Source organism: Nyctereutes procyonoides, unplaced genomic scaffold, assembly GCF_905146905.1.
Source record: "Nyctereutes procyonoides isolate TBG_1078 unplaced genomic scaffold, NYPRO_anot_genome, whole genome shotgun sequence".
Classification (NCBI taxonomy): domain Eukaryota; kingdom Metazoa; phylum Chordata; class Mammalia; order Carnivora; family Canidae; genus Nyctereutes; species Nyctereutes procyonoides.
Genome location: NW_026575135.1, coordinates 38,345,608 through 38,370,608, shown reverse-complemented (window position 1 = coordinate 38,370,608; position 25,001 = coordinate 38,345,608). Strand labels below are relative to the sequence as shown.

Genomic DNA, 25,001 nt, shown 5'->3' with positions numbered 1-25,001 from the left:
TTACTAAAAAATAGTTGATTCCTTCAGAATAGTAGTGTTTGTATATGAACATTGTTTTTGCTAATATGAAAATCACTTTCTTTCTTTCCTAGTGGCCCTTAAATATTAATACTATTATTAGATAGTACTCACTGAATGTGTATGTGTGTATCTGTGTGTTTAAATGTTCATTATATGGCTGGCTTTCTAAATTTATAATGTGGTTATAAAGCTTTTTGAAATTTATTTTTTTCCATTTTTTTGGAAATTTATTCTTCTATAAATTATTAAGTTTTGAATATTCAAATCTCACCTTTGACCTGGGAAAAAATAAAATGGTGTGTGTGAGAAAGAGAGAGTGAAAGAGAGAGATGTTTGTCTGTCAAGGCATATATTCAGAGTGGAGAGTAGAATCTATAGAAAAATAAACTAATTATAAAGCAACATAAGGGAGAATGGCATTTCATGTTATGATATAAGCAATTGAATACTCAACAGAATACTCACATCCATGGAAGGAGCATGGGCAAGCAAAGCAAGGAGGGAAAGAAATAGTAAACTTTTAAGAGTAAGAGATACTAATTATCATTAATATGACTGATGGAAAGTTGCAGATAGTGATGACCATGTATGCTGATCAGATCAAATTCAGTTCAGTGGAGCAAACTCCTTGTATTCTACAAATGCACCGGGTATGTAATGGGTTTTTAGGTGGAGGATAGGATGAAAAGGTGAGACAAAGTATGTGATGTTGTTTATATGCTCTGATGCTCTCCTGTTTTTACTCAGAATTCCTTCATAATGGCTTAAAACATATTTGAGTCAAAAAGTTTAAAGCTTACTTGAGTTAAAAAATGTTCAGAAATTATAAGGATTATGTATCACTGCTACAAAAATTCAACCTATGTTTAAAGTGCAAATTTCATTTAAAAAACTTAATGATAAAAAAAACTTAATGATTAAATAAATGATCTTTTCTTTTTTACTTATTTTTTCTACTATTTTAAACTTTATTAACAGTGTCCCTTAACTACTTTTACTGTTATTTATGGTTTGAGTCAACTTTTTCCATTACAGATCAGCAGTGCCCATTTGACAATTTCTAGATAGGAGTATTTGCATATACTTTTTATATGTCTCTTCAAGAGCTGGCATTAGAAATTTTTATTTAAATGCATAACCATTTGTGAAATTTATACACAGTTAGTAAAAAACTGAGGGATGTGTCTTTGTAGGCTCAAAGAAAGATAAGATATGAAAGAAACAGAAAGAATGACATGTTACACTAAGCCAGAAATTCATTCATTTTAGCAGTGTGTGATATAGTATACCAGGGTGGAAATATAATATAGGTCTTTGTCATCTCATTGTGCCTTCCAGTTAAAGGCATTTTATAAACAACCTTGACTTCTCCTTAATAATACATTAAGATCTGTCACACATTTTTCTGAACTTTCTTTGAATATTTTTGTACTTTTAGTCCCCTGTCTACGCTGGTTATAGATTCATTACAACATCTAAAATAGTCCTTGGTTTGTGATGAATAATCAGTAAATGTTCACCTAAACATCTGGTTACTCATCACAGCATTAAGAGACTTTTATTGCTAGAGTAACAAACTCTTTATGTGGATTATGTCCAGGGTAAAAAGAAGTGAGTCGTTTTATTCTGCAGTTTTTTGGGAAAGATTTATTTATTTATTTTATTCTACAGAGAGAGGGCGAGTGAATGAGAGAGCAAGCATGATCAGGGAAAGGGCAGTGGAAGAGGGAGAGAGAGAGAATCTCTAGCAGATTCCCCACTGAGCTGGCAGCCCAATGCGGGGCTTGACACTAAGACCTTGAGATCATGACCTCAGCCAAAATCAAAAGTTGATTGCTTAACCGAGTCACCCAGGGGTCCCTTATCCTATAGTTTTGCTTTTTAAATGTCTGTGGATGTTTAGAATTATAGAATATCATTTTTTTAAAGATCTTATTTATTTATTCATGAGAGATATAGAGAGGCAGAAACTCAGGCAGAGGGAGAAACAGGCTCCCTGTGGGGAACCAATGTGGGACTCGATCCTGGGACTCTGAAATCACCATGAACCAAAGGCAGATGCTCAACCACTGAGCCACCCAAGTGTCCCTAGAATTATAGAATTTCTTAAATCAACAATGTAACATTTAATCTAAATCTACTCTATATTTCAGAAAATAAAACATGTTAATCAAAAATGAGAAATTTAGTATTTTATTTTTGCTTGGCACTTTCTTTCCAACCCAACAGTTTGTTTTCTTAGCAGATAAATTCTGCTTTTATTCTAGAATTTTTTTTACACATCAAAAAGCTATTAAGTGGGCAGTCCGGGTGGCTCAGCATTTAGCGTTGCCTTCAGCCCAGGGCCTGATCCTGGAGACCTGGGATCGAATCCTAATCAGGCTCCCAGCATGGAGCCTGCTTCTCCCTCTTCCTGTGTCTCTGCCTCTCTCTCTGTCTCTCTCATGAATAAATAAATAAAATATTAAAAAAAAAAGCTTTAAGAGAACTAACAGCTTTAGGAATAAAATTTAAATGTAAGTGCAATCCACATTTCAGAAAAGCCCAAACACTTTTGCTGTATGAATGAAGAATGAAACCTTCATTTATAAAACCAAAACGATTTATTGGGAAGAAAAATTGTCAGGTGTAAAATAGTGACACTTTTTCTTGTCAGTAGTTGGTTCATAAACCTAGTTATTAAATCTAAGTCAAATTTATATTAAAAGACTATTAGCCAGATATCTTTGTAGAAAATTATTATTATTATTATTTGACTTTAGAAAATTATGATACTACCAATTATGAATATAATAGCAACTTTTAGGTGTAGTTAATTCTCTTGAAGCCTTGTTATTGGTCAAACTTTATTCTTTGAAAAATTTTACATTAGTCATTGTTTCCTGGCTAATTTGACATTAAATTTGGTTTTCAACTGTAACGGTGTTGAAATTTTAGCTTATCTTTTAGTCAGGATTGAGCCCTATACTTGAGAAGAGAAGAATTATCTTGGCTAAGAGTTTAATTGAACCTTTTGTATTAAGTTCACTTGAAGTGTGTAATTTGCCTGGCTTTTTACATTTATATTTCTTAAAATTTTTATCCCTTGATATTGATGAAGACTTAGCCTCAATTGACATGTATTTTGGAGACAGATTGATCTGGGTTTCAATCCGTGCCCTATCTCATAATAGTTGTGTGACCTTTTTTAGTGATATTACCCTTCTGAATCTGTTTGCTAATAATCTTGACTATGCAGGACTTTTGAGGAGCATTAAAGATAGTATATATAAGGAAGTAACAGGGGCATTTGTGTGTGTTTGTGTGGAACACAGTGAGAATCTATGACATTTGACTGATGGTCAGTTTTATAATCCCCTTTCCATCCTGCTCCCTGTTATAGAAGCTGTACTGGGGGCAGCTGTAGCCAAGAAGATGGTCACTTCCTCTCTCCTTGGTTCTTAGGCTGGGGCTTTGTTCTCTTCTTGAGAGAGGCAAACTGCTGGAGCATCTCACTCCTCAGAGCCCTGTGTTGTAGCAATTCTATTGCAGGCAAGCATGGATGAGAGGACCAGATCACTTTGTGCATCCTCACTTGTGATACAGAAGTTCTTTTTAAGTCTTGGCAGGCCAAGAAAATTCCAGGGGACCAGGAATTGCAACCCTCCAATGGCTACTTATAGAGCAGAATTGTTGCCATGGAAAGAGTGGGTCTCTGTCCCCCAGATCCAATGCAGTGGCAGAAGGGTTCTGCCCAGGAGGAAAGGCATGCTGGCTTTAAGACACTGCAGCTCTGCTTGAGGAGATTGCCCTTACTTGGACTAGAGAGTGGAGAACTTCACATTCCAGGGCATGGTGGAAAAGAAGATAGATCTTGGTAAAGAGCAATTAAGAGGAACCTGTGCCTCTATGATACAATAAAATAACCCAGCAGCCTGAAGTTTAAAAAAGAGAATGAGAGAGACAGCTAAGAGGAGCCATTATGTGGTCATAGTGGAGTTAGGGGTTGGGAGGCCATGTGCATCCATCCATTCAGGAGTAGTGAAACCAGGATGTGAGGCCAACCTGAAAGCAGGCCCTAAGCCACATGCAAACACATCAACAGAGTGGAAGCCTCACTGCCACAAGGGACTTAAACACAACCTTACTGACTGAACCTTAAGGTGCTCTGACCCAGAGGTGATTCCTAGGAAGCCAGCTTAAATGTAATATCACCATCATCCCTGACAGTCTGTCACACTGTGTGCATGCCCACAGACATGTGCCCTCTTGCCTATTAACATGAAGTGAGGTGTGGTTGAAAGGAGATTGCTGTGATTAACAAAGGACATCCATTTCACCTTTAGGACTCTGAAGTTATTTCAAGAGCTGGGAACAAAACTAAATATTATCATAAAAGATGGACTTATGGCCCTTAGAAAGGAAATTACAAGGGTTTTAGGAGCTATGTGCCAGGAATCATGGATGAAGACCAGATCTGTATTTCTTACAACAAATCCCAGCATAATAGTATGCTAAATAAGTTTTCACATAACTGGATATACATAAGAGGAGATAATATAACCAAATCCTTGCCATATTGCTTATATTAGATTCTAGATTGATCAAAGAACTATAAAAAAAGGTAAAAAAAAAAAACACTGGAAGAAAAAGAGAATTAAGTGTTTTATAATCTGGGAGTAAAGAATGTCTGACACAAAATCTCGAAGTCCCGGGACCTGGGTGGCTCAGCGGTTGGGCACCTGCCTTCAGCTCAGGTCATGATCCTGGGATCGGGGATCGAGTCCCACATCAGGCTCCCTGTGGGGAGCCTGCTTCTCCCTCTGCCTGTGGCTCTGCCTCTCTCTCATGAATAAATAAATAAATAAATAAATAAATAAATAAATAAATCTTAAAAAAAAACCCAAAAAACAAAACAAGACAAAATCTAGAAGTTCCGAAGCAAATTATTTTATTTTTTAAAGATTTTATTTATTTGACAGAGAGAAAGAGGGCAAGCACAACCAGGGGGAGCAGCAGAGGGAGAGGGAAAGGTAGGCTCCCCACTAAGGAGGGAGCCCAATGCGGGGCTCAATCCCAGGACCCTGGGATTGTGACTTGAGCCAAAGGCAGACTCTTAGCCGACTGAGCCACCTAGGTGTCCTCAAAGCAAATGATTGATAAATTTGATCACTTAGAAAATACAATTTTGTTTTTATAAATATAGTTAGAAGGTGAGTGACAAATTGGCAATAATGATTTGCAACATGGATGACAAAGGGATTGTTTCCATAATTTAGAAAAGACTGTTGTAAATCACTAAGGTCGGGATCCCTGGGTGGCGCAGCGGTTTGGCGCCTGCCTTTGGCCCAGGGCGCGATCCTGGAGACCCGGGGTCGAATCCCACGTCGGGCTCCCGGTGCATGGAGCCTGCTTCTCCCTCTGCCTGTGTCTCTGCCTCTCTCTCTCTCTGTATGACTATCGTAAATAAATAAAAAATGAAAAAAAAAAAGAAATTAAAAAAAAATCACTAAGGTCAATACAGACAATGTAGTGTAAAAATGGGCATGTGTTGTGAAAAGGTGTTCACAGGAAAAGAGGTATAGGTGGCTAGTCAACCTATGAAAATATCCTTAATTTTAGTTAAAACATTTTTAAAATTTATTTATTTATTTATTTATTCATGGGAGACACAGATAGAGACACAGGCAGAGGGAGAAGCAGGCTCCATGCAGGCAGCCCGATGCGGGACTCAATCCTGGGACTCCAGGACTATGCCCTGGGCCAAAGGCAGGCACCAAACTGCTGAGCCACCCAGGGATCCCAATCTTAGTTAAAATTAAAGAAATGCACATTAGAATATGTTGATAATGGTTACCATTGGGAAGATATTGAGAAATAGGCACTTATAGTGTATGTTGTAGTATAAAGTGGTAGGACTCTGGAAACCAGTTTGGTAATGATTGTCTAAAAATAGGTTTACATACCCTTTTACCTATCAAATCTGTTTCTAGCATTTTATTGAGTAGGTATGCTTGCATGTTTATGGAAAGATATACAAGTACACATACAAGGATGTTTATTGTACTATTATTACTGATGGCAAAAAAATACTGTAAATTTCAACAGTAGCAGGCTGATTAAATGAATTAGTGGTACATCTTCACAATAGAGTACTATGAATCTAAAAAAAAGTGATGTGGAAAGATGCCAAAGACATAATAAGAATGGAAAAGTAAGTTATATAGCACATGTATACTATGATCATATATACATATATTTAAGATTTTATTTATTGATTCATGAGAGACAGAGAGATGCAGAGACATAGGCAGAGGGAGAGGCAGGCTCCTCGCAGGGAGCTCGATGTGAGTCTTGATTCTGGGATCTGGATCAATCCTGGGCTGAAGGCAGGAGGTGCTCAAATGCCGAGCCACCCAGGCATCCCAGTTATTTATTTATTTATTTTTAAAGGATTTTATTTACTATGATTCTATTTGAATTAAAAATCATACATATGTACTATATATTTTATATAAAAACTTTTTAAATTACTGCTTTTGATAATCAGTATTGTCTAGGTGCATAGGAATACACAGATAAGGACAAAAACCCCACCATATCTCCACTCCCAGAGCTTAAATTATATGAGATGGACACTAATAAATGTAGAATCATAATTGTGATAATTGCTGCAAAGAATGTAATAGAGATAATAAATATTGTTGGGGAGGTGAAGTGGATAGCTTTTCTGAAAAATGTGATAATAGAACGGACATCTAAAGAAAACATTATATGTTTTATATACTATAAGAATAAAATTTTGGAAAAAAATAAAATTTTGTTTTGTATTATCTATTCTCCCACTTCTTCTGGATCTATAAGCACTCTTTCACTAGTGCTTCCACTTCATCAGCTTTTAAATACACTTTAATTTCTCATGAACTGAAAAAAACAAAACAAAACTCTTCTTCAGCCTCACTCTTCTTTCCAACTACTTCCCTTTATTTCTTCTTCCCTTCTTACCAGGAAAAGGGTGTCTAAACTTCCTGTTTCTGCTGACTTATCTCTCACTCAATTAGGACAAAAAAAAAAAAAAATTCAAGCTTACTACTTCTTCAGCCTATTCCAGTCTGAGATATAACAGATTTCATCAGGATCATGATCTCTAGGCCCCTTGAATGCTTCTTAGTCTCTATTTTGCTTGAATATTCTGTGACATTGGACGTAACTGACAACTCTGTCCTTCAAATGCTCTCAGTTTTCATTGATACTATCCTTTTCTATTTTTTCTTCCTCTTTTTTTCAATCTGTTTTGTTGTTTTTTTTTCTTTTCTAAATATTAAGCTCTGGCGTTCCTTAAGGACTTGTCGTAGGCCTTTTTTCTTCTTGTCGAAGGCTCTCCAGGCAAGCTTCAGGTAGTATCTGTAGGTGATTCCCAAACCTATTCCTGACTTCTCTTCTGAGCTTTGTATCATCATGTCCAGCTGCCTCCCATATTTTTCCATTTTATTTGTTCTAATCCAATTTAATCTGGTCAATGTAGTCTAACTGAATGCAGCATCACCAGGGCCTGGCCATTCCATCTTCTAAGTATTTGCCCCTCACCCTCTTTTTCCTTTTCACAGCCAAGACCCTAGCCTATACTACCATTAACTCTTGAGTAGTTCCTTCTACACGGTCATACTGTATTCACTTTTGAACACCATCTGGCAATTTGCCACATGACTGCAACCTTAATCTTTTAAAGTGTTTCCTAATTTCTCTTTGTCTCAGTTTTCTTATCTGTAAAATTGACTTAATAGTTAACCCTTCCCTCTTGGATTGCTGTGAAGATAAAAAGAATTATTATGTATAAAATAGTGCCAGGCACTAAGGCCTCAGGAAATTGTTATCAAGATCTTATACAGAGTTATATTAAACCAAGCACAAGGTATGATTAAGACAGGTTTATTAATAATGGATTTGAATGGAGTAATTATTAGCTTGTTTATACTTAACAGTGCTATATATTCACACAAATCTGCAGCTCTTATAATACGTGACCTTATTATGTGTAATTGTTTTCTTAATTAAAAGGCTAAGAAGCACCAGGCCTTTCTAGTAGAGACATGTGAAAATAACGTGAAAGAATTGGAATCGATCTTGGACAGCTTTACTGTGTCGGGCCAGTGGACATCAGGTTAGTTGAAGGTATAAAATGACAGATACATCTGTCAATGTTCCAAAGTCACTACATTTTGGGAATTCTGCAGATGCCTCTTACAGTCCCTCATCTCAACATGTTTCGATTTGATGACATGATAAGAGCAGTTCTCACAGCAGTTAGTTGGCCTAGCTGCCTGAGAAAGGGTGACGGAATGTGGTTGTCCTCCCAGAACTTGATTTACAAGTGTTGGGGTCTGTGTGATTGGACAGACAAGGGCTCACTTGCTGTGTTCTGAATCCAACTGAGAAAAAAGTCCTTACAGTATACCTGCAAGGGGAACAGATGTTTCCATCAAACTGAGCCAAATTCTGAGGCAACCTTCAACAACTTAAAGGTCATGCATTCAAAAGGTTATGTAGGACACAGCCTGTAACACAGTGCATATGCTAAGCTGGTTTTCTTCTTCACTTCCTGCTACCATACATACACTCTCCAGAGAAGAGTGCTTAGTTAAAATGTTTTGGTTTTAGTATTAGCACGGTTAATAAGATAAAGGACTATAAAAATTGTATATTAGGTAGGCATATTTTGGGAACTAGCAGAAGCATTAGCTGCTTAATGAAGGCTGTCTATGATTTCTACTTCCTTAATTTTTTTGTGTATATGCCATTATGTGTATAATGGTAGTTTTGACTTGAATACTTTTACTTTCCTACCTCAGTTTTCTTAAAGATTTTATTTATTTATTTATTCATGAGAGACAGAGAGAGAGAGAGAGAGAGAGAGACAGAGAGAGAGACAGAGAGAGAGAGGCAGAGAGAGGCAGAGAGAGAGAGAGAGGCAGAGACACCGGCCGAGGGAGAAGCAGGCTTCATGCAGGGAGCCTGACATGGGCCTCCATCCCAAGTCTCCAGGATCACACTCCGGGCTGAAGGTGGCGCTAAGCCGCTGAGCCACCGGGGCTGCCCCCACCTTAGTTTTCTTTTACCATACCATCAGCCTTGAATTCTTTAGCTGTTTTCTGACTCAGTTGTAAACGGCATGTAAAATTAAATTCATTACACTTTATTTTTATTTATTTTTTTTAAAAGATTTATTTATTCATGAGAGATACACACAGAGAGACAGAGACAGAGAGTGCCAGAGATACAGGCTGAGGGAGAAGCAGGCTCTTCACAGGGAGCCCGATGTGAGACTCAATCCCAGATCCCAGGATCAGGCCCTGAGCCGAAGGCAGGCGCTCAACTGCTAAGCCACCCAGGCATCCCAAATTCATTGCACTTTAAAATTGAGCTCCTGGATTCTGTTATTTTAAAGGAATCAAACAGATATTCGGCAAACAGGTTCTTTAGGAACTCGCAAGTTCAGGAAAGTTTGTTGTGCTTGAAACAGCAGAAGGATATATGATCAAGGCCCATTATTACTTTAAAGATATGCAGATTTGTGCTGGTGAACTGTTAGAAATTTAGTGTGTTTTGCTGTTATCTTTTTTTTTGGGGGTCTCTTTTAATCTGTCATACTATTTTTGCAGTCATTTCATGAAATTGACTTGTTACTTTTTAAAAAATTTAAACTTTTCCCCAAGGGTTAGTGTGTCATGTTTTGTTACTGTGGAAAAATCAAGGTGTATAAAGTTGCATAAAAAATATAGATATCTGGTGTTCAATTATATTTTCTACAGATTTGTAGGATGAATTTTCTTTCATAATGGTTCTATTTTATTATTGAGATGTGTCATTGCTTAATGGTATTAGAAGCTTTAAAAATGGTTAAATTATTATAATATATCTTCAATGTAATTTTAAATATTTCTTCAGAGTTGAATTTGAAAAACTAAAAATAGTGCCATATCTCTTTTGAGTTTTAAAATGAAATAGTTGATAACAAAGTAACTCAAAGCTATTGCTAAGCCTCTAGAAGAAAACTTAAAATTTTTCTTTTTCTTTTCATCTTGTAGTAACCATCGTTTTTAAACTCCTAGTTTCCCATATATATATATATATATATATATATATATATATATATATATTTATTTATTTATTTATGTTAGGCACACAGTGAGAGAGAGAGAGGCAGAGACACAGGCAGAGGGAGAAGCAGGCTCCATGCACCAGGAACCCGACGTGGGATTCGATCCCGGGTCTCCAGGATCGCGCCCTGGGCCAAAGGCAGGCGCCAAACCACTGCACCACCCAGGGATCCCTAGTTTCCCATATATTGGCACAGCCTATATATTATGGAGAAAGTTTTTCTGGAAAAGAGACTATATGGTGAATTAGTGATTTATTTTATTGCTGTAGAGTGGTTTTTGTTTCCACATGGTGCTGGTTATTTACTCTTTTACCCACCAAGAGCCACTCTTCAGTGGTCTATTTAACGGGAGCCAGGGGCCAGAGTGAAATCAGGTCCTAATAAGCAGGTAAGAGTGTTAGCCAGTATGCCAGCAAGAAGAGATGGCATACTCTGAAGAGTTCATTAGAAGAGAATTTAATCAAGTTATGAAAATATAGACAAAATAAGAGAACCAATAAGATAGGATAAGACAGGGGCACTTGTGTGGCTGAGGTCAGGGGGCATGGGGCTCTGTGCTAAGCAGGGAGTCTGCTTGAGATTCTCTCCCTCTGCTCCTCCCCCAACTCGTGTGCATGTCCCCTCTTTCTTTCTCAAATAAATAAATCTTAAAAAAAAAAAAAAGATAGGGTAAGACGGCTAGAACAAGCCAGAGTGGAAAACCAATACCATGCCTAAGCCTAAAGGGTCCAGGGGAGGGCACATTGTCACTATAGTCACAATGTGGAACATTGTGGAAACTGTGGAAGAGGACCTACCTGACAAGAGCTGTAGCTGCTAAAAAATGAAGTCACTGCCAGGAATGCACTGGAGCAGAGAGAACAGAGGAAATAAATACCCTGACATTCTTTTCTTTCCCTTTTAAAAAAATTTTTCCCTCTACCCTCTTAATCTCCTCTAGGTATACTCACTGTCCAAATCCAATCAGAAGCCAGAGGGCAGAGGAGCCCAGATCATGCAGTCTATAGAGGTCAGCGTTTACAAGGCAGAACATTATTTGTTAAAATAATTTAACAAAACCTGTCACTTCTGGAGATATCTTGATTAAATTCTCTTCTGACGAACTCTTCAGAATGTGCCATCTCTTTTCCTGCTGGCACCCTGGCTGATATACTTACTGCTTAGGACCTGATTTCCCTCTGGCACAGGGCTTCCATGAAACAGCCCTGTAAAACTGTGATGGACTCCCTTTCTGCTTATGCTGGTTTAGGTCAGGGTTTTATTACTTCATTGAGGGATATAAATAGTAAGCCTTATTACTTAGTATTTTATGGAAGAACCTGAGCAATTAAGATTGTCTGCAATGTCAGGCCTGGCTTCACCTACACAAAGATGAACATGTATTTTGTTCCTCGCAAAGTAATGTAAGAACTTGTCCTAGGCTAACTTACCCTGTGTGTGTGATATAAAAATGTGTATATCTCACAGTATATGTGTTTTTGAGAAAAAGTCTATTTCTAATAGAAACATAGTGTTGATATGTGATGATAGGGCAGCCTTAGAATTTTGTTACAAAATTAATTCAGTTACCTCCAGAAGGGTTTTCCAGAGACATCTTCTCTTTTGCGGTATGGCCAGTAAGCAATAGTGCTTTGCTTCCTTTTATTACCTCTTCGTACCTTTCAGTTTGGTATATACTCTGTACCTATCCTTCAATTCAGGAAAAGCAACCTATGTTAGAAATTTAGGGGCAGCCTGGGTGGCTCAGCGGTTTAACGCTGCCTTCAGCCCAGGGCCTGATCCTGAATACCCGGGATCGAGTCCCACTTCAGGTTCGCTGCATGGAGCCTGCTTCTCCCTCTGCATGTGTCTCTGCCTCTCTCTTCTCTCTCTCTCTCTGTGTCTCTCATGAGTAAATAAATAAAATCTTAAAAAAAAAAAAGAAATTTAGATGGTTACAAAATTGTTTTTTGTTTTTACTTGCTTTTAAAAATGGAATGAATGAAAACCATTTTCTTGGATGAATTTTAGTCCAGAGTTGACAGTAGCTGCCAACTGTTCTGTTACCCTTCCTCCTCATCTTTTACAGGTCCTCCACATTAAGAAATATTTCTGAAGCAACAGTAATTCATCAGCTTATCTTCACGTAGCAAGTGAGGCAAAGTTTCAGTTAGTCCAAGATCTTCAGGAATTTATTAAGAGGATTTAACGTGATTTTCTTACTGGTGATCAGTTCACACCTTGTTTCCTAATGCCACCAACACTGATCCCTCTGGCTAACTGTTCTCTGCCTCCCCCTTGCTCCCCCCTTCAGTCTGCTTTCTCTGCAGCCACCAGAATGTCATTTGGAAACCTCTTTCAGAGCAAGTCATTCCTTTGCTGTAAATCTTGTTGGGCTCTGCATTTCACTAACCATAGAAGCCAAAGTGCCAGCCATGGCTTGCAAGACCTTGCACACTTTGCCACTGTCTTTTATCACCCCTTTGACTTCCCTAGTACCTCTCGGTTTTGGCCACCCAGGCCTCCTGTCATTTCCTGAGCACACCAAGTGCACCCTTGTCTTGGGGGCCTTTGTGCTGGCCATTCTTTCTATCTGGAAAGTTCTTCACTGCATAGCTCTCTCTCTCTCTCTTTCTCTAGTCTTCTTATTTTATTTATTTATAATTTTTAAAAAGCTTTTTATGTTTTAAGGTAATCTCTACCCCTATTGTGGGACTCAAACTCACAAACCTGTGATCAAGAATCACCTGCTCTACCGACTGAGCCAGTCAAGTGCACCTTTCTTTTCTTTTAAAATCTATGCTCAGGTCTCACACTCAATGAAGTTTACCTACTACTTATTCCCTGCTGCTTGTCTCACTATCTCTCTCCTTTCTCTGCTCTGCTTTTTTCTTCTCCATAGCACCTATTACTGTCCAACATTTCTTTTCTTTTCTTTTTCTTTTTCTTTTTTGACAGAGAGAGAGAGAAAGAGAGAGTGAAAGAGCGAGAGAGTGCATGAGTGTACAAGAAGGGGGAAGGGCAGTGGGAAGGGCAGTGGGAGAGGGAGAAGCAGTTGACTCCCTTAGGAAAGGAGCCCAAATGTGGGGCTCGATCCTGGAATTCTGGGATCATGCCCTGAGCTGAAGACAGCCTCTCAACTACTGAGCCACTCAGGCATCCCGAGGGCAAGGATCTTTGTCACTTTTATTTACTAATGTACTTTAAACAGCTAGAACATTCCTTGGCATAAAGCAGTCTTTCAGCAAATATTTGTTCAGTATTAGTGAATAAAAGCATGAATGAATTAATATCAGGTCCAAAGTCTATTTTGCATTTTAATTTTTGAAGTTTTAAAAGTAGTCATGGAGTCTCTTTCCAAATTATAGCAGCCTTTTGGGTAACAATCTATACAGAGTCACCAGGAAGATTGATCTTAAGTGGAAAAGATGTATAATTTTACATGGGCCATAGAAATGCCACCTTGATTGCCTACTATTATTAGGTAAGATGATCTCAACTTGCTTGAACAGGGACATTTATTTCCTGTGTTCTACTTTTTTTTTTTTAAGATTTTATTTATTTATTCATGAGAGAGAGAGAGAGAGAGGCAGAGACACAGGCAGAGGGAGAAGCAGGCTCCATGCAGGGAGCCTGACACGGGACTTGATTTTGGGTCTCCGAGATCACACCCTGGGCCGAAGGTGGTGCTAAACCGCTGAGTCAGGGGATCCCTGGGTGGCTCAGTAGTTTAATGCCTGCCTTCGGCCCAGGGCTGGAGTCTCAGGATGGAGTCCCACTTCAGGCTCCCTGCATGGAAGCATGGAACCTGCTTCTCCCTCTGCCTGTGTCTCTGCCTCTCTCATTAATAAATAAATAAATAAATAAATAAATAAATAAATAAATAAATAAATAAATAAAATCTTTAAACCACTAAGCCACCTGGGCTGCCCCTTGTTTCTACTGAAACTGAAGCACTACAGCTGTTCATATCTCATTTCTTTTCTGGTGGAAATTCCTACAGTAGGGTGTATATGGGGAGAAATCCTTTCCTACTTTGAACCCATGTAGTCTTTCTGCCTCAAATTTTCTTCTAATACAATTTCACCTCTGCCTGAGGATGTTAGCAGACATATAGAATGTAACTCTTCCTTCATTAGGTTTCATGAAAGAAAGTTTTTCTTGTGGCTCAGTCTTGGATCCTCCTTGGGGTGGTTGATTTTCGTGTTGACTGAGAGCCCTCTGACCTTCTTCAACCTTTCCTTCCTTGAAGAAATCATTTGTAATACTCTAGAGGTATTCTTTTTCTTTCTACTGGAGAGGATCCTGGGAAATAAGAGGAAAGCATTTGATGCCTTTAGGTGTACATTTATCTCTGAGGAATTGGGCAGTCTCAGGGACTAGGATAATCAGGACAACAAATTGGACTTTCTCTCTCCTCTTTCCTCCTTTATTTCTTTAATAAAAGTCTGTTGTCTAGTATCTTCTTGAGAATTTTAATTGTTCTTGTGAACTGGCAATTCATGTGTCACTGAGAAGCTGAGGATGCTTCTAAGAGTGGCACACAGGTATCCTTTGGTGTCATTTGCCAAATTCTTCTCACTTACTTCTCTTACCTCCCAAACCACTGAGGTTTACAAACCAAAATTGGCCTACTTCATCATGCTCATTGTAAAATCCAAGGGAGTGACTTCAGTAAGAGTGCTCAACATCCTCTAATGGATCATTAATTAATTACACAATTATGAAGGCTAAGAATTCCAACATCTGCAGTTAGCAAGCTGGAGACCCAGGAGGATTGATAGATACTTACATTTGAGTTGGAAGTGCTGAGGACCAGGAGAGGCTGGTGTAAGTTCCTGTCTGAGTAAAAAGGCAGGAGAAGACCAGTGTCTCAACTTGGAAGACAGTCAGTAGAGAGAAAGAATTCCTTCTTATTTGGCCTTTTATTCTATTCAGATCTTCAGTGGATTGGATGAGGCCCATCTACTCTGGGGAGGGTAATCTGCTTTCCCAGTCTACTGATTCAAATGTCAGTCTCATCTGGAAACATCCTCTCAGACACATCTAGAAAAAAATGTGTAACTGACTATCTGTGTGCCAGTCAAATTTATGCATAAAACTAACCATAGTATCCCTTATCCCCCTTACTCTTAGCCTGTGATAACCACCATTCTACCTTCTGTGTATAAATTTGATTGCTTTAGATACCTCATATAGTGGAATCATATAGTATTAGTCTTTTTGTGATTGCCTCAAGTTTCATCCATGTGATATATAGCATGTCACAGTAATCCTTCATTTTTTGAGGCTGAACAATATTTACGTTTTGCTTATCTGTTGATGGACCTTTGGATCATTTCTGCCTTTTGGCTATTTATTATTATTATTATTATTATTATTATTATTATTATTATTTGCCTTTTGGCTATTATGAACAGTCCTCCTATAAACATGGAAATATCTCTTCAAGACTTTTCTTTCAATTCTTTTAGACATATGCCCAGAAGTGAAATTACTGGTCTATTAACTTTTTTTTTTAAATTTTATATTTAAATAATCTCTATACCAAGCATAGAGATGGGTATACCCAACTTAATCTTAAGATCTTATTTTTAAACCTTAATCTTTTTTAAGATTTTATTTTTAAATAATCTCTATACCCAACATAGAGATGGGGGCTTAAAATCATAACCCCAATATCAAGAGTCATGTGCTCTGACTGAAGTACCCCTGGTCTATGAACTTTTATCACAGGACATTAGTGTACTAATACATGTCTTGTGGGATGTCCTGTATTCTAGACATGCTCTAGACATACTGCAATTTTCCCTTGATAATCAAGGCCAGTTGTCCTGTACAGCAAGAGCCGTCTTTGCTCTTTGGTTTCCTGGTTTGAGCAGCCCAGAATCGACTAGGTGATATTCTCAGATTCCATTTTAATAGAACTTTGCTGTATCTTATGATGGAAGGATTTCTCCCTTGAGAATCAAGACTTAGGCCAATAGAAACTATAGTTTCTGGGATGGGAAACATCACTAGTGGATCATTAGGTATAATAATGAGATGAGCCACTTCCATTTCCACCATTTGATTCTAGGACTGTGAATCCTGCCTATGGGAGAAACATATCACATATTGATTGCTGACCCACAGTGTATATCCTGGATGGTATTATCCTTGTCCCACAAAATGTTGCCATCTAGCCAGTGCAATGAATCTTCAAAAGGCCATTCAATTATTCTGTATTCCAGCTACTTCAGAGTGGTGGGAAACATAGTAAGACCAGTGAATCCTATGAAAATGAGTCAATTTCCATATTTTATTTGCCATAGATTAAGTTCCCTGGTTAGAAGCAATGCTATGTGGAATATATAATTGTGAATAAGGTGCTATGTGGAATATATAATTGTGAATAAGGTGTCTTGTAAGTGAGGTGATTTCAGCAGAAATATTATGGTTAGGGAAGGAAAACCTTACCCAGAGTTGGTCTACCTTATTGAAGAATGAAGCATTGCTCCTTCCATGATGGAAGTGACTTAGTATAGTCAATTTGCCACCAGGTAGCTGGCTAATACCCCTAGAGATGGTGTCATATCATGGGTTCACTGTTTTTGCTGTTGATAGGTTTTGCGTATGACAGGGGTTATGATCCTATCAGTCTTGGTGAATGGAAGTCCATGTATTACCTTGCTGAGCCCATGTATTGCCTCCATCCTTGCTACCATGACCCCTTTGTTGTAAAGAAAACAAAGGTGATAAGGACAAAAGTGGTTGGGAAGAGATGCTAGCTAATAGCCACAGAATGTCTCATCTTGTCCTCCTGATTATTAAGATCCTTTTCGACTATTGCTCTGGGCATAGTGCCCATTTGGAAAGGTCTGTGCAGATATTCTTGTCCATATCACCTTGTTACCAATTTTCCAATTGTGTTCTTTTTGAGGCCCTGACCATTTTAGTTAAATTGTTACCTCCTACCCACACATTGATGTAAATTTGTACTTTTGGTCATTCCTCATTCCAGGTGAAATGGCAGGCAGATCTATTACTTGTTCTGACTACTAGGAGGATTTCACTTCATCGCTGTCCTTCAGGGCCACCCTTGAGTGGGGTTGTAGTGCTGGAACTATCTACTTCTAATTAGTGTCAGCATATACAGAACCATTTATACTAACCCATTTTTTCCCCCCCATTAGTCAACAGGTCTTAAGAAACCTTCTATGGATTCAGGTTGTAGATTAAGAGGGAAAACAGTGTAACAGGCAGAGGGCCTATTAGAATCTGGACTATTCGCTCGTGCAACTTAATTGTGCCTTCAGGATTTGCTTGGATCCAGTTTTGTATAGACCATTTTTATTTGGTGATAGAGTGCTATTGGGCATGCCCAAATTTATGGGTTGGTGGATCAGACAATAATGATTTTATGACGGGCAATTCAAGTTGCATGGTAAGTTGGTGGCCATGAATGTTTTATCTGCTGAAGACTAGTAGCAAGTGTAAAGCTTGGCTCTCAAGAGGAGAATAGTTATTTGTAGAGGATGACTTGCTTTGTTCCAGTATCCGAAAAATTTACACTATGATTCTATAAAGACCTGCCAAATTTGACCTGGCTGAACTTGAGCAGTCAGAATGCTGTCATCAACTTGGAAGAGAGCTAAGTAGAACATGTGATGTCTTTTAGAATGAAAACTTGGTCAAGATTTCTGTAGGCTAGATTATGCTGGAGTTGATACAGCTCTGAGGTAAAGCTATGAAGGTATATTGCTGGCCCTTACAGCTGAAAGCAACTGTTTTGGTAGTTTTTACTAAAAGGATGGAGGAAATAGCTTTATTCCAATTGCTGGGAAATGTATTGACCTGCTTCAACAATGAAACTACATCTTTAACTGCAGCTGCAGTTGGAATCACATGTACTTGTGCTTACAGTAATTCACTGTCATTCCCTGAGATTCACCTGTATCCTGTACAAGCCAGATAGATAAGCTGAATATTGATAGGGTTGGAATCACCATCCCTGTATCTTTTAAGTTTTTAACAGTGGTACTGATCTCTGCAATCTCTCCAGGAAGATGACATTACTTTTGACTTGCTATTTTGGTAGGTAAAAGTTCTACTGACTTCCACTTGCTTTTTTCTATTTGGTTTTCCTCTGTAAATCCTCCATTCCAGGGGTCAGGTAACCAATATGGAAATGGTGCCAGTTTCTGCATTTGTCTTTTCTTAGCTCTACACTCCAGACCAGGGAAATAAGATGGGTTCATGTACCTACTGGGCCCAAACTCAGTCAATCTCCTGACCTCTGCAAGCTAGTAAACCACAATAGCATGTGAGTTTTCTAGGAGTTAGTGTCAGTTCAGATCCAGTGTCCAGTTAGCCCAGTGATTAACCCCTAGTGCATAGTCACCTTGGTAAGTGGTTGTATGTTTCTTTGAGGAAGGTGAAGAGGAAGGTTTACAAGATGGTCTTCTGGCAGTGTAGTAGGGACTCCTCCTCTTTATCAAGAGATACTAGACCTGTGAACTAGCCCAAGTCTGATAATTGATTGAGAGCTAAGACTCTTTGCTGTGTTGATTTAAGTCCTACCTCTGGTAATTAAACCTAGAGCTTTTCTACTTATACAAATCAGATAATTTTTAGGTAGAATATCTATCTATTTTAGTCCTATGAACACCATGATCAGTTAGCCAACACCAGCAATCTCTGTGGGTAAAACCATTTTGTTTACTGCTTTGATTCCATTATGAAAACCATGGCCATTTTGTTTCTGGAAGTTAAGTCACCCAGATTCCATTGTCTTCATTGACTTTAGGGAACCTAGCTTGATAGCTGTTATCCAGGCCTTTCTACCACACAGAGCGTATCGAGCTACACAGAGCTAGCTCATCAAGGTTGCTGGGGCTCCCCTCACCAATACATTTCTCAACGTTGGTAAAGAAAGTGTTTTTTTGGCTTTTCCAAAACTGGAGACATAGTTAGGGTGAGCAAGGTTCACATAATAAATACTCTCCATGTGTTAGAAAAGTTAGAAGGCATTTTCCTTAAAAACTCCTGAATGGGTATCTGTATTTACAAGATAAGGAGATGTTTGTTTATGATCTCAGTAAGTAAAACAAATTAATATACAGAATGTAGTCTCAGTTTGAAAAGCATAATTGCCAACAAAATGTTTATATTTAATGCTTTTGGGTGAAAAAGGAGTTTTCTTGGTCACCAGTGCGTTTAATGTTTAGATTTTCTTAGGTGAAGATAAAACCCCTTTGAATGTTATCTTCTTTGTTTTACTATGCAATTAAAAATTCACATTAAACAACAGGTTTTTTTTTTCCTATTCTGAGGTTGAACATGACTCATGTTCTATATGTACGTATACATACATATATACACCCACACATATGTATGCATATGTGTTCTTAAAAAACTCAGTCTTTTGTCTTCTGTTGTCATCATTATTTCTTAATAATTATCCCCTTTTGGGGTCTTGCAGGAGACTGAAGTGGGTAAGAGAATATTTGAGAAGCTTAAAGAGATAGACTTTATTCATTACAATTTACTGTTTCTACTGTGGAACTATAGGTTACTGAGGTAGTAACACCAGCTTGAGAAACAGTGGTTTATTTGGGCCATATAAAAATATTTAGTTTTTGAGCTTGTTTAAAAGAAAATATTTAAATAAAGGGCTTGGACCATGTCTTTTGTCCCCCTTTCTGCTGTGGGCTACTCATTCAAAAAAAAAAAAAAAGACTTGCCTTTAAGAAATCATTTTAGTTAAGTGTGTATCTAAGAAACATAGAAATTGGGTGCTTTATATTAGGCTAGTAGTTTCTAATCTACCATGAGACCATGAAAGATAAGCCCTTAACAAGAGATTGATTAGTCCCAAACAGGATGTAATATGCATTCTTCCCTAAAAACCTTCTGTGGTCAGAAGCACTGCCAGCTGTGGTTGGCCTTTTTAGTCAGATAATTATACCACAACCTTAGTAGAATTGTTAATCAGAATCAGATTCAGGTAATTTGCTTTAAATCACGAAAGATAATTATGCTTAAATTGTCTGAAAAATAAAATCATGTAATACATACCAGAAAAGAAGAATATCACTATAAATAATAAAATATTTCCTGATTATGATATGAATACACACACATATATTTTTATATTTAATATAAGTGTTACGATGTCTGGTAGTAATACGAAATAAAATGTGAAAATTCTCCGGGCACCTGGGTGGCTCAGTCAGTTGAGCGTCTGCCTTCGCCTCAGGTCATGATCTTGAGGGTCCTGGGATGAAGCCCCACATCGGGCTCCCTGCTCAGTGGGGAGCCTGCTTCTCTCTCTCCCCACTCCTCACTCTTCCTTGCTTTTTCTCTCAAATAAATAAATAAAATCTTTTTAAAAATGTGAAAATTCTCAAAAACAAAAACGAAAAAAGATTTGTCAAGGTAGACCTTGAAATGTACTATTGTTAAAGGTGAGTGAGAGAGATTGAAACAGCTAGTCGTGATATGAAAGTATTGGCTGGCATCCAAGTACTGAGACATATATGTATAGAGAAAGTTGGAAGGTTTTGAGTTGGTATTTTTTTTTTTTAAAGATTTTATTTATTTATTCATGAAAGACCAGAGAGAGAGAGGCAGAGACACAGACAGAGGGAGAAGCAGGCTCCATGCAGGGAGCCTGACACGGGACTCAATCCCGGGTCTCCAGGATCTGGCCCTGTGCTGAAGGCGGCGCTAAACCGCCGAGCCACCCGGGCTGCCCTTGAATTGATATTTGAAGTGTAAAGTGTTCTAACACATTCTATTCTTCATTTGGACTTTGACCTTTGAAAAGCCACATATGACCACTTTTCAAATTATTTTTATTACTCTTAATCTATCAATTTTTAGAGCTTTCTTTGATATCTTTAGTAGTTTATTGTTTCTTGTAATATTCTGTGGTTAGAATATTATTAGGCTAACTCAAATTATCAATAAGGTTTTGAGTCCTAGTGACCTTCTCTTTTTAAGCATTTTGCCATGTAAATACAGGACTAGAAACAATTTCTTTTTATAATGGCTGTGGATAAGACTTAAAGCATACTTTGTATTTCAACTGAACTTTATTTTATAAACATTTTCAAGCAAAAAAAAAAAACAAAACATTTTCAAGCAAAGAAACTTTATTTTATGTAGAATATAAGAATATATATGGGTCAGTAAGGACAAGGCATTTTGTCCCCCTACCCCTCAACACTCATATTAAAATGGTTTTATTCTTTTGAATTTCTAAGAGGAAGTTTTCTCCCTTATTGTAAAAGCTAGCAGATTTCCCGAGCGTCCTTGGCTGATTTATTCATGGCCTACTTGGGTAGTAGCAAAAGAAAAGAATTATACATTACATTTTTTTATATTGTGCAAGAGCAATTTCTAAAAAATATATTTGGTAAGACCTTTATTAAAATTTTTAATGACTTGTCTTTCTAACTCATAATAATTACAAAGAGTACTATCTCCTCCGTTATCATGGCTCAGAGCAATGGTTTTTTTTTTTTTTTTTTTTTTTTTTTTTTTTTTGCCTAGCTGGGATATGTGTTGCTGCTTCCATATTACTTCTGGGTTTTTTTTTTTTAATAAATTTATTTTTTATTGGTGTTCAATTTGCCAACATATAGAATAACACCCAGTGCTCATTCCATCTAGTGTGTGTGTGTTTTTTTTTTTTAAAGATTTTATTTATTTATTCATGAGAGACACACAGAGAGAGAGAGGCAGAGACACAGGCAGAGGGAGAAGCAAGCTCCATGCAGGGAGCCCGATGCAGGACTTGATCCTGGGTCTCCAGGATCACGCCCTGGGCTGAAGGCGGCGCTAAACCGTTGAGCCACCCAGGCTGCCCCTACTTCTGGTTTTTAAGTTAAATATTCTTTTTTCTGTTTAAGAAAAATCTAAGGTGTACTTATACTTCAGATAGTGTTTAAATTAAATCTGGATGAATGTAATAAATTTATTAGTAACATTTGTCTAAATATCACCAGTACTCTGAGATAAAGTTAGTCTACCATTAACCCAAATTTTTCCTTCCTCCCCTCTTGACTTTCTTTATTCTGCTTTCTTTTATTATTGCCTTCTTTTCCATCCTCTGAAAGTTCTAGCAGTTGAATAGATGAAGAATGGATAAATAATCTCAAGTAATTATTTGTTTACTATCTTTTTTCCTGCTTTTTTTTTTTTAAGATTTTATTATTTTAGAGAAAGAGAGAAGGAGAGCATATGCACATGGAGGGGGGTGGGTAGGAGCAGAGGGAGAGGGACAAGCATACTTCATGCTGAGTGCAGAGCCTGATGTGAGGCTCGTTCCCAGGACCTAAAGATCATGACCTGAGCCAAAATCAAGAGTTGGACACCCAACTGACTGAGCTACCCAGGTTCCCCCCTTTACTTTTTCTTTTAGCCTGTTAGTTCCCTGAGGACAGAGAGTACACCAATCTTATTCACCTTTGTGTACCTAATGGCTTGGATTAGTACATAGTAGGAGTCAGTAAAGTATATGAGTGAGTCAATGAATAACAAAACATATTATGAAAAAAAAACATATTATGAATGCTTTATTGAAATCATCCTTGTCAAAAATATGTTTCTTGTCTATTGAAATAGGTTGTAAACTATGCTGGGGTGAAATTATAATAGGAAAAGAGAAATATTTTTAATAGAATATTTTAACATTTGCTACTTGTTTTTTAACAGTAAAAGAGAAGTACAGTGAACCATCAATTTAAAGTGGTTTTTAAAACTAGACTTTTGATTATTTTGGATTGATCTTTTGAACTATATTTGACCATGTGACCTTGATTAGCTCAACTAACTTATGGCCCAACTAAACTAAAATAGTTTGAGGGCATAATATGGAAATACTCATATTTTTATAGTAAGTATCAGTTTTAAGGATTTTAATTGAAACATGATGTCGGCCTATGTAGATAATAGCATTTTTATTATTTATTTCAAATTGTAACTTGAGAATTTTAAGGAGTGAAAGTATTTCCAAGCATAACAGAAAATTATGTGCTTTTGGGTTCAGAAATTATTTTTTAAGCAAAATAGGCCTGACTGATCAGAAACACAAGGACCAAAGTTAAGTGTATGTAATTTCCCAAAACAGTATTAGTAGATAGTCTGTTCATTTAATTGTTGGATAACAGGTGTGTACAAATACTTCAGTTATTTAGGAGATAGGGAAAAAAAAGAGCTCACTACTAACTATAGTATGGGTCTTGGTAAGGTATGGCGTAGCCATAAATTTGAACTTGATACATTATGAACTTAATTTGATCACTTGTTTAGAGAGGCTGTTCATATTTGGCTATACAGCAGTATACTTTGGAGAATAAGACTCTACTCAATGTTTCATAATATCTTTTCAGCTCTAATTGTAATATCTCTGTTACTGTTTGCTTAGCTTTTGTCTCTTTGTGACTTTGGGATATATTTTCATCTTACATTTTTCTCTAGGCATCCACAAGGACAAAGATAAACCTCCCAGCTTCTCTGTTGTCCTTGAGACTTTGAGGCGTACCTTGACAGATTACCAGAACAAGCTGGAAGATGCATCTAATGAGGTAACACTTGCACTGTTTGGCTCCACACTTATAGCCTTCGGCCTGCAGCAGTACGTTTCCTTGCTTGTTACAAAGGTCAGAAAGATTGGGAATGTTGAATTGACAGCTTCACAGATACAAAAAGAATAAATTGTCTGTCACTGTTCTTTCTTAAAGTGTGGCCTAAAGTCCTGTCTCACTTATGTTTCTGTAACGCTAAAGTCATACTATTATTTTCAAAGTTACAAAGACTCTCTTGGTCTTCAAAATTTATCTATTTTAATTTAATAAAAACTGTATAAGACATCTAAGTTAATATGTATTATATTTAAATGCTAATGTATTTTTATGAAATTAGGAAGAGGTAGTGCAAATTTAGGTTTTGTTAATACTTTAGGTTAAAATTTCTACAAATTATGGAAGTCTTCCCAAAACAAGAGAGAGGTTAGTTTTCATTCTCTGAAGGACTGTTGTTAGAAGTTTTCAAAAACAAATATCTCTTTGATGTAGCCTGGTAGTTTTGAGTTTGCTGATTAAAAAGACTCATGCTTCTATTTTTCATCTCCTTTGTATTATTTAATGTGTGGGTTGATAATTTTCTTGGGTATTAAAATATTTTATGAATTTATGCTTTAAAAATTGAAGAGTTTGATTAGTTGCATCTTGTCAAACCAGAGAGTATGAAATAATTACATTAAATACAATTAGTTAGCAAAGCAACAGTAGATTGTTTAAACCAAAGACAAACCACATAGCATGGAATTTAGTGTTTATCCTCTTGTTTGTTTCTTTCAAATAATACAAGGCCGTGAAATCATTATATTTCACATTTCAGGAGAGGTTTATTATATTTTACCAAGGTCAACAAAGAAGGAAAAGTGAGTCTTCTGAAGGCTCTCTGTAAATTGTTCTAAAGGCAAAAAGAATGTGACCACTGAAATAATTAAATTTCTATAAAGAACGAATATTGCTAAGTCTTTCCTAGTGAGACGAGGCAACCTGTATTGTGAGTAGTTTATGAAACTCTTCTGAGGCCTAGGTCTGGAAGCTGCAGGGTAACTAGGAACATATTACCCACAGCGAATTGTTATTTGGGAGGATGAATGTCACATGATCCTTAGCACAGTTGAAAAGTCGACTCAGCAGGCTTTGGCTTAGTAATGTGCTTTGTTGTGAATCAGTGCCAGAGACAGCAGTGGGGAGACCAAGGGGGTGGCTGCAAAGAAAGCAAAAAGAGCAGTCTGACAGAAAGAAGAATGAACTGTCAAAGAAAATAAATCACAAGCGGAGCAGGACCAACTGATGACCTG

At 37.4% G+C, this 25,001-nt stretch overlaps 1 protein-coding gene across 10 annotated transcripts in view; it reads left to right on the top strand.

Annotated features, from left to right (window-relative positions):
* The window catches only part of CCDC171 (coiled-coil domain containing 171), a 396,084-nt gene that overhangs the window by 100,397 nt on the left and 270,686 nt on the right, over window positions 1-25,001 (top strand). For all 10 annotated transcript variants that reach the window (XR_008661460.1, XR_008661461.1, XM_055302495.1 and 7 more), the window contains 2 exons: window positions 8,059-8,161; window positions 23,606-23,712. Coding sequence is in view for 8 of the 10 variants with exons in the window: in XM_055302495.1 (XP_055158470.1) it covers window positions 8,059-8,161; window positions 23,606-23,712 (210 nt within the window). In the remaining 2 variants the exon portion in view is untranslated. The remainder of the gene's footprint in view (window positions 1-8,058; window positions 8,162-23,605; window positions 23,713-25,001) is intronic.